A 15952-nucleotide genomic window follows, 5' to 3' on the forward strand; every position below is an offset into this window, starting at 1 on the left:
TTAACTCAAAATGGATCACTACCTAACCTAAATATAAGAGCTAAAAGTGTAAGACTCTTAGAAGAAAACATAGAAATCCTCATGACCTTGGATTGGACAAGGGATCTTAGATATGATACCAAAAGCTACAAGCAATACCAACAATTAAATTAGGTAATTTGGACTTAATCAAAATTAAAAACTTTTGTGCATCAAAGTACATTATCAAGAAAGTGAAAAAACATCTACAGAATGAAAGAAAATTTGCAAATATGCGTATCTAGTGAGAGTCTAGTATCCAGAACATATAAAGAACTACAACTCAACAACAAAAAGACAACCCAATTAAAAAATGAGTGAAGGACTTGAACAGGCATTTTTCCAAAGAAGATGGACAAATGGCCAACAAGCACATGAAAATATATTCAACATCATTAGTCATTTGGGAATGCAAATTAAAACCACAATGAGATACCATTTCACAACCATTAGGATGGCTATAATAAAAACAAAAACAAAAAATAGCAAGTGTTGGTGAGGATGTAGAGAAATAGGAACTTTTGTGTATTGCTCATGGGAATGTAAAATGGTGCAGCAACTATGGAAAACAGTTTAGTGCTTCCTTAAAAGGTTAAACATAGGGGCCAGCCCTGTGGCCGAGTGGTTAAGTTCACGTGCTCCGCTGCAGTGGCCCAGGGTTTTGCTGGTTTGGAGCCAGGGTGCAGACATGGCACCACTCGTCAGGCCACACTGAGGCAGCGTCCCACATGCCACAACTACAAGGACCCACAACTAAAATATACAACTATGTCCTGGGGGGATTTGGGGAGAAAAAAGCAGAAAGGAAGAAGAAAAGAAGAAGATTGGCAACAGTTGTTAGCTCAGGTGCCAATCTTTAAAAAAAAGAAAAAAAGTTAAACATAGAATTGCTGTATGACATAGAAATTCCATTCCTAAGTGTATACCCAAAAGGATTGAAAGCAAGTCCTCAAATACTTGTACACAAATACTTGTAGCAGCACCATTCAGAATAGCCAAAATGTGGAAACAACCCAAATGTCTATCAATGGATGAATGGATAAGCAAATTGTGATATATACATGCAGTGTGTGTTATTCAGCCATAAAAAGGAATGAAGTACTGATACAAGCTACAACATCGACTAACCTTGAAATATGCTAGGGAAGAGAAGTCAGATACAAAATGCCACATATTGTATGTGAAATATTCAAATAAGTAAATCTATAGAGACAGAAAGCAGATTGTTGTTTGTCAGGGATTGGGGGAGAGAGGAGTGGCGAATGACTTGATTAGTGAGTATAGAGTTTTCTTTTTTTTTTTTTTAAAGATTTTATTTTTCCTTTTTCTCCCCAAAGCCCCCGGCTACATAGTTGTGTATTTTTAGTTGTGGGTGCTTCTAGTTGTGGCATGTGGGATGCCACCTCAGCATAGCCTGGTGAGTGGTGCCATGTCCTCCCCCAGGATCCGAACCGGCGGAACCCTGGGCCGCTAAAGTGGAGCTGGGGAACTTAACCACTCAGCCACGGGGCCAGCCCCTAGAGTTTTCTTTTGAAGTCATGAAAATGTTTTGGAACTAGATAGAGATGGTGGTTGCACAACAGTGTGAGTGTACTAAATGCCACTAAATTGTACACTTTAAAATGCTTAATTTTATGTTGTGTGAATTTCACCTCAATAAAAACAAAAAAAAGAATTTTTGTGAGAATTTCTATAAAAACCTACACCATGCCAGAAACATAGAAGGTACTCAATAATATGATTTTCCTTCTTTCTCACCCCTAGCCTATGCTTTAAAATGTGGTAGACATTATCCTTCCCTTCAAAGAATTTATGATCTGGTTGAAAAAATAAGATTTAAAATGTTAATGAACAGTATAAATCAGCATATAACTAAGCACTAAATTGTACAGTATGAACTTAGTTTTGGAACAGGAAAATGAATGAGGACTCAATTAGGGAGGATATTGTAGAGAATATGAAAATTAACCTGGATCATGACGCGTAGACGGGGTTTGAATAGAAGAAAAGAGGCATTTCAGGTAAGAAGGACAACCTGCCCTAAGGCACAAGGAATAGAGGAGAGTTTATCAAGGTTCTCTGAGGAGACTGACTAGTCTACCTCAGATGGCATTCCAAGGTGAGTTGTGAGGAACGGAGATGATAGAGTTGAATTATGTTACAGAGAACCTTGAAAATCTGCTGAGCAACTCAGATCTGAAACAGCAGAAAACTTGGCCGTTGGAGATTTTAAAAGGGAAACGACATGATGCAATCTTAGTAATAAAGAATTGGTCTGATAAAATATGTTAAATGGAGGATCTGAGGCAGGAGGTGAAGTTAGGGAAGCAAGATAGGAAGTCAGAAGGGTAACAGAAGAAGCCTGCGCTAGGATGGAAGCATTTGGGAGTCAGCAAAGGCCACTGATCAGAGATCTTTCTAAGAACAAAATTCACAAGACTTGGAGACAGACTGGGATTGCTAAGGCAGGTAATTTTTGACTAAATAGCAGGAACTTTCATTTTAATTATAATCTTGAGATGTATGTGGGCTCTGATAAAATGACAAAACACTTCTTTCACTTTTCCCCTCTCCTAAATCATAAAAGTTCTTTTAATAAAACTCTTATTTCCTTCCATAATAGTCATTCATTCAACAAGTATTTATTGAGCCTTTCCTATCCCAGACGGTATGCTGGTGATACAGTGATGGTTTCTGCCTTCATAGAGTTCTAGTTAAGGAGACAAGAATAAACAAGAAAAAAAAAAGAATAAATAACGTTGTGCCAGAATGTGCTGTGTGAGAAGAAAATAAATACAGGAATTACTATTTTTGATAAATTCTCTGAGAGAAACAAATAGCCCACTAAAAAGAAATAATGGGGGATAAGGAAACCAACTTTAAAAGATCAGGGGAAGTCTCTCTGAGAAAATAATATTTAAGCTGAAACCTAATAATGAGAAAGAGACTCCCATGTGAACAGGCAAGGAAAGAGCATCACAATTAGTCAAAATAGCAGGTGGGGGGCCAGCCCCGTGGCTGAGTGGTTGAGTTGGCACACTCAGCTTTGGCAGCCCAGGGTTTCACTGGATCAGATCCTGGGCACAGACATGGCACCGCTCATCAAGCCATGCTGAGGCGGCATCCCACATGCCACAACTAGAAGGACCCACAACTAAAAATATGCAACTATGTACCAGGGGGCTTTGAGGAGAAAAAGGCAAAATAAAATCTTTAAAAAAAAAATAGCAGTTGGGAAAGAAATGAAAAGACCAGCATAGCTGGGGCATAGAGTGACAGGGAAGTGATACGAGATGAGGAAGCAGTGGTAATCAGGGACCAGATCATCCAGAGCCTAGAGGGCCGTGGACAGGAGTTTTGATTTTATTTTAATACAGTGGGGAACTACTGGAGGGTTATTTTTTTTTTTTTTTTGAGCCCTCAGCTAACATCTGCTGCCAAATCTCCTCTTTTTGCTGAGGAAGACTGGCCCTGAGCTAACATCTGTGCCCATCTTCCTCTCCTTTATATGTGGGACACCTACCACAGCATGGCTTGGCAAGTGGTGTCATGTCCACACCTGGGATGCAAACCGGCGAACCCCAGGCCGCCGAAGTGGAACATGCACACTTAACCGCTGAGCCACCTGGCTGGCCCTGGAGAATTTGATGTAAAGGTGTGTTACAGCGGCCCTTTCTGTCATCAGACAGACAGGCACTGGTCATTCCATTCTAAGCGAGGGCTACCATAGGAATAGTAGGTGAAAAGATAGGTCCCTTTCTTTTTTACTGCCTCTGCTTTGTTAGTGCTTATCTTGTGAGCTCCTTACTCCTCTCAGGTGACTGCCCTTTCCTGTGTGAGGATGTGCTTAGAGAAACTCGTATAAGTTTCTTTGTTCTTTATCTAATGTAAAAATAATTATCAGCCAACTTGTCTAGGACATTCAGACGTCTATTCTACACATATTCCTCATCTCAGTTGCCTACATAAAACATAGGAAACAGGAGATTTCTGTCCAGTTTTGATGCTCTATAGAATTCAAAGCCGGAGTTGAGGCCTTGAATGAGTATAGAACAGTAGCTTTCCTGATCTGGAGAAAATTAAATCGTTCATATGATCACAGGAGAATATTGGTATGGCTCTTTGACTTTTGTATAGAAATTAACTGAGTGGATCATTTTGTTTGCCTCAGTTGAAATTTAAATTTGAGCATACCTCTGATGTATCCAAAAATTTAATCCTTTGCCTCCAGATGTTGGGGCTTTGTCCCTAATTCCTATTTGGGGGGAAGCCTACAGAAAGAAAGCAGGAAAACTGTTTCTGTCCAACAGTAAATCTCTTCTTGATGTATTGAGATTTCATTGCTCCTCAGCTCCTTAATACCTTAGACTTGAAACTTTGGAAAAATCTTGGACTCCTTCCTGTCGCTATCCCACCACATCTAATCTTTTGACAGGTCTCGTACATACCTCCACTCTTTCCGTTCTCCCTGGTTCAGGCTTTCCTCGCATCTTGCCAGCACCGTTGCGGTGAGGAGTCTCCTAGGTGTCACCAGTCTGACTCTTCCTTCTCCAGTGATCCTACACTAGCGTTAGATCCACTGAAATGGGTCAGCAAAGGAAGTGCAAACCACCTGCTCAGCCTGGCATTCAGACTGTCCTGACAGAAGTAGCCTATTTCATATATGTTTTAAAGATTTTATTTTTTTCCTTTTTTTTCTCCCCAAAGCCCCCCGGTACATAGCTGTATATTCTCTGTTGTGGGTCCTTCCAGTTGTGGCATGTGGGACGCTGTCCCAGCGTGGCTCGACGAGCAGTGCCATGTCCGCGCCCAGGATTCGAACCAACGAAACACTGGGCCGCCTGCAGCGGAGCGCGCGAACTTAACCACTCGGCCACGGGGCCAGCCCCTATTTCATATATGTTTTATATATTTTTTCAATCATTCTATGATAGCTAAAATAATTTAAATTCTAAACTAAATATACTTTTCTTTATTTTTAAAAAATGTATGCACAATAATTGTGGGGAAAAAAATACTGAGAATATAGATGTTTGTTTCAGTTAACTGATGTAGTTTAGTTAATTGTTGGGTTGGACAGTGATTATTCCATGAGAGAAGAATCAATGATCTTGATGAAATATTTTCTTCTTTTGTCTTTGGGTAAAATAAACAATTTATTTTTAAGTTTTTTGATATAGCTAAAATTCATATTGAAAAATCCTTTTAAATGATTGTAATTAAAAATATCACCAATCATGTCATCTCTTCACTTTTATTTTTGCATATTACCTTCTATATGCATATACTTTAAGTTGTAATCATAATATACATTCTGTTTTGTGTCTTATTTTGTTAAATTTAATATCATAAATATTTCCGTATTTCCATGATTCTGCAAAATCTTCAATATTTTGTATTTTAATGGCCATAAAATCTTTGGTAGGTGTGCCTTAGTATATTCAATCATCCTCACTAACACTATACATGCTGCAAATAACTTTGTGTGTGTATGTATGTTTGTTTCTTTTGAATTATTTCCTTAGAATAAATTCTCAGAAGTGAGATTTTGAAGTAAAAGTGGCATTGCTAAATTTTACTGTTTATTTCCCTAAAAGTTGGACATATATGTATAAGCCAAATATCTTTGTTTTGTTTGATTTTACAAGCAGTACAGGTACAAAGACATTAGGTGAAAGTTTGGTTTCTGCTTCCTTGGCTGCTTAACATGTTGAAGACCCTTTAAACCATCAGAGCTCGTAGAGGCTTTACTTCCCCTAATAATATACCTACTAGATAAGAGAAAAATACCATCATGAACTTAAAGAAATTACTGTTTTCATTGATATTGTCAAACAGACAAGTCCTCTTTGCTTTCTAAAGGACTGCTTTTCAACTGATATGTACTAGTATGGCCATGTTGGTTGTTAAATGTTGAAGTACATCCTTAATGGTTGGTAAAGAGCTCATGCTGTAAGCAATCTGGATACCCCACCACAGCCTGGTCTCTCTCCCAGGAACTCTAACCCTACATCTCCCCACAATCCAACAGTTAAAAAGTGATCCCCAGGCATGGAAGGAGGCTTTAAAGACCTTATTTCTTTACTACTTTCCATTCATCCTGATTACTGGTGCCCAGGCCTTGCCCGTTGTTTAATAACTTTGACTATCACCCTGACTTTCTGACTGTTCCATAAATCCTTACTGTTTTAACAGTGTTTGTGTCCTGCCAACTAGAGTATCAAATGACTCTAGCTCACCTGCCATTGTTTATCTGTGTAGAACCAAAATTTAGAGGTTTGTTATTTTCTGAATAACCCAGAATACCATCATACTGTAACTCTAATAGTCTCCTAAACCACACTGCTTTTTTTCTTTGTTTCTCTCGATGTTGATGGTTTGGTCTAAGCTCTGTGTTCTCTCATTATTCCTTCCAGTTCGCTTTGCGCCTTACAGGCCTCCAGATATCTCCCTGAAGCCTCTGCTCTTTGAAGTGCCCAGCATCACTACAGAGTCAGTGTTTGTTGGCCGGGATTGGGTTTTCCACGAAATAGATGCTCAACTTCAAAGTTCCAATGCCAGCGTGAACCAAGGAGTAGTGATTGTGGGAAACATTGGGTTCGGCAAAACTGCCATCATCTCCAGACTGGTGGCCCTCAGCTGCCATGGTACCCGGATGAGACAGATTGCCTCAGACAGCCCCCATGCCTCCCCAAAACGTACGTATTCCTTTTTGAAGAACTCCCTGCTTCGTTGCTCTGAAATTTCTTCTGTTGTATTTATGTTAAGTTTCATGTCCTTTTATTTCCTTATCTACAAAACTTGACTTGCATGTGAGGACCATTAATTCAGAGTTGAGGGAAAGAATGTAATACTCTGTTTATATTTAACGCACATATCCAACAATCACGTAAGTGTAACTGAAAAAACCTTTCTCTCAGAATAAATTTATTCCTCTTTCCTACTGGCTGACTGTCTAGTCTGTCTTTTGGATAATGACTACTACAGTTGCTTATAAAAGCTGTTTGCATCCATCACTGTTAGCTTTTGCTCAGTCTGTACCCATGTCTTCTTGTTACATGCCATCACAGTCTGTTTGAGGCCTTCATTTCCTTGCTATTGATGTCAGTATTGTACTGCTTAGGCTTGAACTTCATTGTGTCCTTGAAGGGTTTCTCCTGATTCCTTGTAAAAAAGATCCTGAGATTTCATATATATTCGTGCTTCTTTCATCACTGGCAGGGCACAGCTTAATGATCACCACCAGGACCTTGTTTATATATTTTTAAAATACTCATGGTCCTTAGTACCAGGCAATCTCTAAAAGCTTAGCAAACATTAATTTATCCAATCCTCTTGTCAACTCAGTGAGGTAGTTCCCTTTATCTTCATTTCACAAATAAGTGATCTGAGGCCCAGAAAGGTTAAGTAAGCCCCCCAAGTTTCATAGTCAGTCAAGGGTGAAACTAGAATTTGAGCCTACGCAGTCTGGCTTTAGAGGCCATTCTCTTATCCATTGTGCTATACTGCCTCTCCTTATTGGAAAAACTCACTTGAGTAAAGAGATAAAAGGAACTGTATAGATGTTCTTCCTATGTGCACTATGTATAAAACCAGTCTACCTGGCTTGTGTTAGTTATAAGAAAACAAAAAAACAGAAACTATTGCTCTGCTAGTCCAAATCAGTAATCCAGCTCACCACACATTTTCAGATAGCACCCGCTAGAAATGAGTTGTTTGAGATCATAGTAGTTACAGAGTTCAGCACAGTGCTAGAAACTCAACAGAAACTCAGTGAACACCCTGGCTTCTTGTTGAAATTAATTGGTAATCTCATGTCATTAGGTAGGCAGACTGCTTCTGGTAAACTTATGCATATATAACATGTAGAAGAAGAATTAGTATCTAGAAAGAAAATTGGTTGAATCAAGAGTCCCTGTTTATCAGGATATGGTAAGAATTGGTATGAAAGAATTCTTTTCTTAAGAGCAGTATCATGCTTAGTTTCTACATGAAGCTTTTCAGAAGTATATTGGCATAGTGTTATGGGAGTCGAGAGCCCAGAGTTTGAGCCCCAACACTCAAACTAACTATACTTTGTAACCTTGAGAATTTTACATTGTCTTTAAACCTCTTTTCTCATCTGTAAAATGAGGAAGTGGGACTAGGTGATCTTTAAAATTTGTTTCTGTGCTTAAAATTCTATGATTCTAAGAACACCTTCATGGTTGAAAGTAATTTTCTACACCTATTCCAGTATTTTCCTTTGAGTGCTTATATATCACACCAAACTACTTCTTATCTGAGTAATCCAAGAGGTTAACTATTTGAGTGTGTCAGAAAGAAAACCAGATAGCTATTAGTCTCTCTGGCTTGTCTGTATATCACTGTTGCAGACAACAGAATGGTAGAATCATGCATGACAGAGGATAAATCCCAAGGGTAAGAAGAACTGCTTTCTCAGAAAGCAAAGGTACCTAGAGGCCCCCCCTCTGAGCCTGGGAGAACAACAGTTAATAGAAAACAGCCCATGTGCTCTCCAAAGCACAGGGTTTTTTAAAGGTATTTCATTAAGTTATTCTCTAACATACATTGCCTTTTATCTCCAGAGAAACTCTGAAAATACCTAGATACTCTCATTCGTGAGGAAACGTCCATATGTTGAGACTGTAGATTTGGCCTGATAGTTAACTTTCAAAACTTGAAAAAGGTGTCAGAGGAGCTAGAGTGTGTAGTTATGCACTTATCAGAATTACAGAGAACCAGCAGTTGCCTTGGACAAAATAACATTTTGTTGTAATCTGTTGAGGTCCAAATTACAGTCTACCTCTGCCATCTTTACCAAACCACTAGTCCTTAAAAAGGATCAAGAATAAGTGACTGATATAGTGCAAGTTATTTTTCAGTATAGCTCTGTCACTATATGAGCCAGCACTGGAAATGTTACTAGCAGTAGCAGGATTTTTTTCATTAATGAGTAAGAATGATGTCTGTATAGAGAATTGGCTTAATTTTTTACAGAATTTAGTTTACGTTAAGCTTGAATAGGTTTATTTAGAATTTCACTGGCTTTCCTAACCCTGAGTCAGTGATACCAAGGATGTAGTTGTAGTAATAATGAAAACAAGTGGAAAATTATTAGAGCTCCCAATTTCCATGTCTGTATCACGTGTCGTTCTTTCTCCTGCCCCTGCCTCCTCCCTGCTGAGCAGCACTGCTGTGGAAGATGTGAGCAGTTTAGCCTGCAGTACTGCATTGCCTGGTTCTGTCCTTCCTCCACAGACATTCAGCCCCCAGTCCGCCCCCTCCTTGTCATTTCCCAGGGAAAGTGCAGAAGAGCTGTCAAGGCAGGCACTAGTCTGTCATCCTGCTTTCCACCTAAACCCTTCCCAACCTGACTCCCACGTCAGTCTCCACCACCACCATCGTCACCCACCCCGCGACACACACACACACAAAGAACAAAAACATTTTGTGAAAATAGACCTGTTGTGTAATTCAGGCATTATTACATTAACTATAAGTGTACTCAGTGCGGTAGTTAGGGAAGCTCTGTTTAGTAGAAGACTATATTTTCCTATCACTAAAAGTCTCAGTGTAGTTATTATTTGAATTTGACATTTGCCAACAGCTGCCAACCCTTAAACAGCTGTTAAGTAAGTAACCCCTACCCTACTCGTTTCGGAAGTCTGTTTTGCCAGTTTGCTATGCACACTGACTGCTGCCTGCCTATTAACTTTTATTTCTCCTGTTCTCTGAATGCCAAACAGAAAGTAAAGATATCCAAACAAAAAAGAAGGCATCTCTAAAAGAAAATGGCTAGAACACAGAGGGAAATCAGACAATAATTACCCACAAAATCAAATACCAGATAAAGGGGAATGGAGTGGGGAGAAGGAGTGAACAACAGAAATGAAACGGTGACACACAGTGACTGAACTTTACTGCAACTCACACATTTCTTCAGGTTTTTTCACTGCCATAGCCTGCACTTACTCTCCTACAATTATTCAGAACTCTATCCAGTGACGAGGGAATTTACTCTACCAGTTGGATGGAAGAAGTCTCAGTTCAGTCCTACTGATAGAGAGTTAAGTGGGGGCCACCTTCCCCTATTCCCCCACCCCTTTAATAGCTATTGTCCATCAAACAACAGTCTGTTTATTTTGGTACCCATTTTTAAAGTATGGTCTGTGTTCATAAATATAGTCTATAATTTCTAGTAGTAGGAAAGACATTTTCTAAATAACAAGAACAAATGGAACTTTTTAAAAACTGCTTTAAACTACAATTCACATTCCATAAACTTCACTCATTTAAATTTTCAATTCAGTGTTTTTTAGTATATTTACAATTGTGCAGCAGTCACCATAATCAAATATTAGAACATTTTCGTTCCCCCTAAAAGAAATCCCATGCCCATTAGCAGTCAATCTCTGTTCTCCTCCTAATTCCCTACTTCCACCTGTAGGTAACCACTAATTTACCTTTTGTCCCTAAGGATTTTCCTATTTTGGGCATTTCATATAAACAGAATCATAGGTGGCTTCTTTGGGTGAGTCTAATATTCTCAAGGGTTATTTATATTATAACATATATTGACATCTCATTTCTTTCTTTTGTCGAGTAGTATTTCATTGTATGGGTATACCACATTTTGTCCATTCATCAGTTGATGGTCATTTGGGTTGTTTCTGCTTTTTGGTTATTATGAATTTTGCTTCTCTGAACATTTGTGTACAAGTTTTTGTATAGATATATGTTTTTATTTCTCTTGGGTACATACCTAGGAGTAGAATTGCTGGATCGTAGAACAAATGGAATGTAACCAATCTTTCTTTGATTCAGAGTTTTACGATTATTTGACGCAAACTGTCTCATCTTTTTAATCCAGATGTGGATGCCAACAGAGAGCTGCCACTCACACAGCCACCTTCAGCCCACTCATCCATCACCAGTGGAAGCTGCCCAGGAACTCCAGAAATGCGCAGGCGGCAGGAGGAGGCTATGCGGAGACTAGCCTCTCAGGTACAATAGGATTCTCAGGTTGCAGGCATGCTAGTTCCATTTTAACATCAAGGGGGCAAAGGTAGGGAGACCCCTGGCAAAGTGAACAAAAATGTGTACAGATATACCATGAGAACCTGGAGAAAAGTTTCTTTCTTTGCTGTTCCTAGAAAAATACTTTATTATTATGGCATCTGAACCTTATTGTTGGAAAGGCCCTTAGAAATAACCAGAGTCCCATAATAAATAGATAAGGAAGTTGAGACTCAAAGAAGTTATACAGTTTACCCAAGATCACAGTATAAGTAATCAACAGTTTTTTGTTTTCATTCTTAGCTCAAAACTCTTCCTGTTATATTACACTGTGATTTTTTTTTTATCTGTTTGGGTTTTAAATCTCTGTTTTTATCAAAGTAACATATGCATATAGTTTAGAAAATGAAATAATGCTCAAAGACTTATAATGAAAACCAGCAATTCGCTTGCTCTCCTCAACCCACTCTCTGCCCAAAGGCAGTCACTTCAACTCTTAGGGCTGTTTCTCTGATTTTTACCTCCATGTTCCTAAACAATACTCATATACTGCTATAACTTTTCTCATCTGTTTTACACATTATCTATTGCTTCTTATTATGGATGGTGAGAATTTTAGCTCTTCATCTTCCTTCCTTCCTCTAATATCTCAGTACAGTTATATCATGATTTTTGTCTGAATCTATATTGTAGTATTTTCAGCATTGATACTATATGCAAACACTGCAGAACCAAGGATAACATTTCCTTCTTGAGCAATTTTGTTTTCCCTGGGGTTATGAAATGCCTCATTTTAAAATTTGCTCATTTTTCTTCACACCTATGGCTGTCATTCCATAACTCTTAATAGCCTTGTAAAATTCTTCTCAGTACAATTTTCCATCAGTTACATTGTTCCCCCCGGAGACATTCATCCTAGTACCCTCCATTGAGCTCAGTCTGGACCTAGGATGCTCTCTCAAGGCTTGCCACCTGGTTGTTATCCAGGAAACCCATGTTCTCTTCTGTGTTTGATCCCATGTCATCTTCTTTCTTGATTTTATTCCTCATTTTGGTGAAGCACATCCTTCACTAGCTTCCTAAGAAATAATACATAGGAGATAAGTTTTTCGAGACCTAGTGTTTCTAGAAGCATCTTTATTCTATTCTCATAGGTTACCATTTGTTCAACATAATATAATTCTAGGTTAAAAATTATTTTCCCTCAGACTTTTGAAGGCATTGCTCCATTGTCTTGAGCTTTCAATATTGCTATTAAATAATGTGGTACTATTCTTATTCCTAATTATTTATATATATCTTTTTTCTCTCCGGAAGCTTTTAGAATCTTCTTCCTTCCTTTCTTTCTTTCTTTCTTTCTTTTTTTTTTTGGTGAGGAAGATTGTCCCTGAGCTAAGATCTGTTGCCAGTCTTCCTCTTTTTTTTTTGTTTGGCTTGAGGAAGATTGTCCCTAAGCTAACATCTGTGCCAATCTTCCTCCATTTTGTATGTGGGACATTGCCACAGTATGGCTTGATGAGCAGTGTATAGGTCTGTGCCCGGGATCCAAATCTGTGAACCCCGGCTGCCAAAGGGGAGCACCTGAATTTAACCACTATGCCCTTGGGCCAACCCCTAGGATCTTCTTTTTATCACTATTGTTTTGGGGTCTTTTTTCATTTATTCTGTTGGTACCTAGCAAGCCCTGGAGATGTTCTTTGATTCTGGGAAATGCTTTTGTATTGTTTATTGATAATTCCCTCACCACTATTTCCTCTCTTCTCTTCTTCTACAACTTCTTTTAATCAAAAATTAGGTTTGCTGTACTGACACTCTAGTTTTCTTAACTTTTCTCTCCTGTTTTCTTTACTTTTGTTTGTCTATTTTGGTTTTTAATCCACCCTTAAGAATTTCCTTAATATTACTTCCCAGTCCTTTCACAAAAAAATTTTTGTGCCTGTCATAGTCTTAATTTCTAATAGCTGTTTCTTTTCCCCAGTTGTCCCCTTCTTTTCTGTAGCATCCTGTTCAATATGGATGCAGTATATTCTCTTATCTCTTACTTCATAGTTAGGTACTGAAAAACTCATGGGAAGCTTGTGTGTATAGAGAGCTTAACTATAGAGCATTAAGACAACCCACCATCTTTGTTGGAAATAGTCAAAAGTCAGGGTCCATAAGGTTTTTTTATTGTGCTCTTCATCTTCTCTAGCAAAGAATCCACCAATCTCCTCCCTGGAGGGTCTCTGTTCTGGGTACCAGCATTCTGGAGCTAGGCAGGAGAAAGGGGCAGTTTTCACCGTTCACTATGCAGACTTTGACTTAAGTCCCTTGTTTCAGTCCTGCATCTGATCCCTACCTACTCTGTGTCTGGTGTCCCTAAGTCTAGATTCTCTCTAGTTTACTTTGTCTAGTGAATATAATTATTTTTCCTGTGGGTGCTGGGGAAGGTAGTCACCTGGCTGGGCAGGGTGGGGATAGATATCTAGGGATCTAACTACTCCTTATATAAACTTTGAATAATTTCTGTGTTGTCAGCTCTCTTCCTCACCCCCACCCTCCACAGAGCCTGGTGCTTCTAACTCCTACACTTCTCTGAGGTTTTACAGATGATTTGGCTTCTCCTGCTTTGTTACTACCTCCAGCAGGTGTTTGTTTCACCTTCTTCTGTTAAGTCATTTATGAATCCTACATTCACCTCCCATCTTTATATATTATAATCGGAGATTATAGCTAGATATCCTTATAGATGGATTTTGAATTCCTGTTTCTTTTTCTCCTTTTATTTTTGAGGATTTTCCAGAGAAGAATAGAGTGTAAAATGTCTGTCTCCAGTATTTAAAGAAGTCTCTTGTCATGGTTAATTAGTATTGAGAAACAGGGAGTCATCTAAAATATTATCAGCTTCTAATTTCTTTATTGAAATTGAGTTCAGCTCAGAGCCAGAAGCAGCATATTTCCCCGAACTACGTTTTTGATTGTCCCCACTCATTGGTGCACACTCATTTATCAGTGGGCTTCTGAAAACAGTCTGAGATTCCCCTCGTCTTCTTTGCTCAGTGCAACTTTAAAAGACGTCTCTGTTTTTTCCTAAATAATCCTCTGTAAACTGGCTGCATCCTCCTCCTTAGATAGAACAATCAGAATATATTACCTTAGAAATACACAAATGCTGAAGAGCTTGCATCATCACAGTCATTCATTTAAAACGTATGTTTGGAATGCCTGGAGTACAAGACTGCAGTTAAAGCAGTGAACAAAACAGACACAACCCCTGCTGTTATGTAGCCATGTTCTCATGGTGGGAGAAGGCCAGTAAACAAATATATAACATGTCACGCGGTAATGAATGCTGAAAAGAGCTTAGAGAATTAAGTCTCCCCGCATTGTCACTTCTCAGTCTGTCTCTTATTGAGAGAAAAAGTCCCAAGATGTTTATGTTTAATATTTTAAAAGTATTTCATATGTTGTTAGTAGGAAATTAGTGACTACACTTACATTTTAAATTCCATGATTGTATCTTCCTTAGGCAAAATATAAATATTTTTTGTACCTAGACATTGGATATTTTTAAGTTTGTATTAAACATTGTATAAGAAATGACCCTTTAGATTAAAATTGATGTGTATGTTCAATATTTGGAAAAATGTTAAATACTGGAAGTAGGAAATTAGTGATTATTTACACTTAAGGAACATATTTTAAATTTTATGATTATTTCTTCCTTAAGTAAAGTATAATTAACATCTGTTTGCATCTAGAGATGGGATATTTTTAAATTGGTACTAAACATTGTATAAGAAATGATGTCTTAGATTAAAATTGAATATTATCCAAGTAATCGTGCCACATATTGCAGTTTAGGTATACAGTTTGTGCTGTAGAAGCATAGAGCAGCAGCAGCCAGCAATCTTGTTTCTCATCTATAACAAATCAGTAAGCAGAAATTCTCTTCTCAGTAAGGTTTTCAAATCAGTACTTTGATGAAGTAAGCTAATACATGAGAATTAAAAGTGTCCTTGAAAAACCTCTTAATCTGATAGACAAAGTTCTTAGTGTCAATTCTTATATAACAGTGATTATCATTGGTATTTCATAGTATTCCTGCTGCTTCCTGTGCTGCTACTTAGTTGAGAACACTGAAGAGTTTTTGTCACTGCTTTAGAACAATTTTAGTTATTCAAGAAACACTTTCCACTTGAAGTAACAGATTTTGCTAGGTTGGCGTCCCTTACATATATTCCCAGTTAATATTACATATTTCTTCTGAAGTATAATCACAGGAGAGGGGCACAGAGATCTCATTAAGGGCCTTTCCTAGATACGTGAGTTTAACTCTAGCTTTTCCAGGCTTCGAATCTGTTACTACCAAGTGGTTATACATGCAGAATTCACCAGACAAGAAGAAGCCAGCTTCCATTTACTGAGGGCTTAATGTGTGTTGACTTCAGCACTATTTATATTTATTGTTTCGTTTCTTCATTCTTACCTTAACCCTGTGAGGTGGTCATTATTATCCCCATTTTACAGATAAGTAAACTGCTTCAATGATTAGTTTTTTCAGGGTCACGCTATTAGTAAATGGCAGATCTAGGATTCAGAGCTGGTATTCACCCCTCTGAGGTGAGTCCTGTTATTTTCCCCATTTTACAGATAAGAAAACAGAGGCTCTGAGGTGAAATAACTTGCTGAGATAAATAGTACATAAACAAACTGAGATTTAAACTGAGTCAGGCAGGTTCCAGAGCCCATGCTTTTAATCACTATACTATGCTGCCCCTCTAGTGTGATGGGAAGGATTTTTGTTTAGTATTCTTTTGGAAAATCTATCAATAATTGAATGTGGCTTTAAAGCAAGAAAATTATAATAAAGGAGCACCTTTCAGTCATTCTTTTTCAGAAAAGGGCTTCATGCAGCTAGAAGCTCCTGTCGCAT

At 38.2% G+C, this 15952-nt stretch overlaps 1 protein-coding gene across 9 annotated transcripts in view; it reads left to right on the top strand.

The window, feature by feature from the left end:
* Positions 1–15952, top strand: part of TANC2 (tetratricopeptide repeat, ankyrin repeat and coiled-coil containing 2) — a 389807-nt gene that overhangs the window by 293802 nt on the left and 80053 nt on the right. For all 9 annotated transcript variants that reach the window (XM_044744785.2, XM_044744786.2, XM_044744788.2 and 6 more), the window contains 2 exons: positions 6435–6716; positions 10892–11025. In XM_044744785.2, coding sequence (XP_044600720.1) covers positions 6435–6716; positions 10892–11025 — 416 coding nt within the window. The remainder of the gene's footprint in view (positions 1–6434; positions 6717–10891; positions 11026–15952) is intronic.

Source organism: Equus asinus, chromosome 13, assembly GCF_041296235.1.
Source record: "Equus asinus isolate D_3611 breed Donkey chromosome 13, EquAss-T2T_v2, whole genome shotgun sequence".
Taxonomy (NCBI): Eukaryota; Metazoa; Chordata; class Mammalia; order Perissodactyla; family Equidae; genus Equus; species Equus asinus.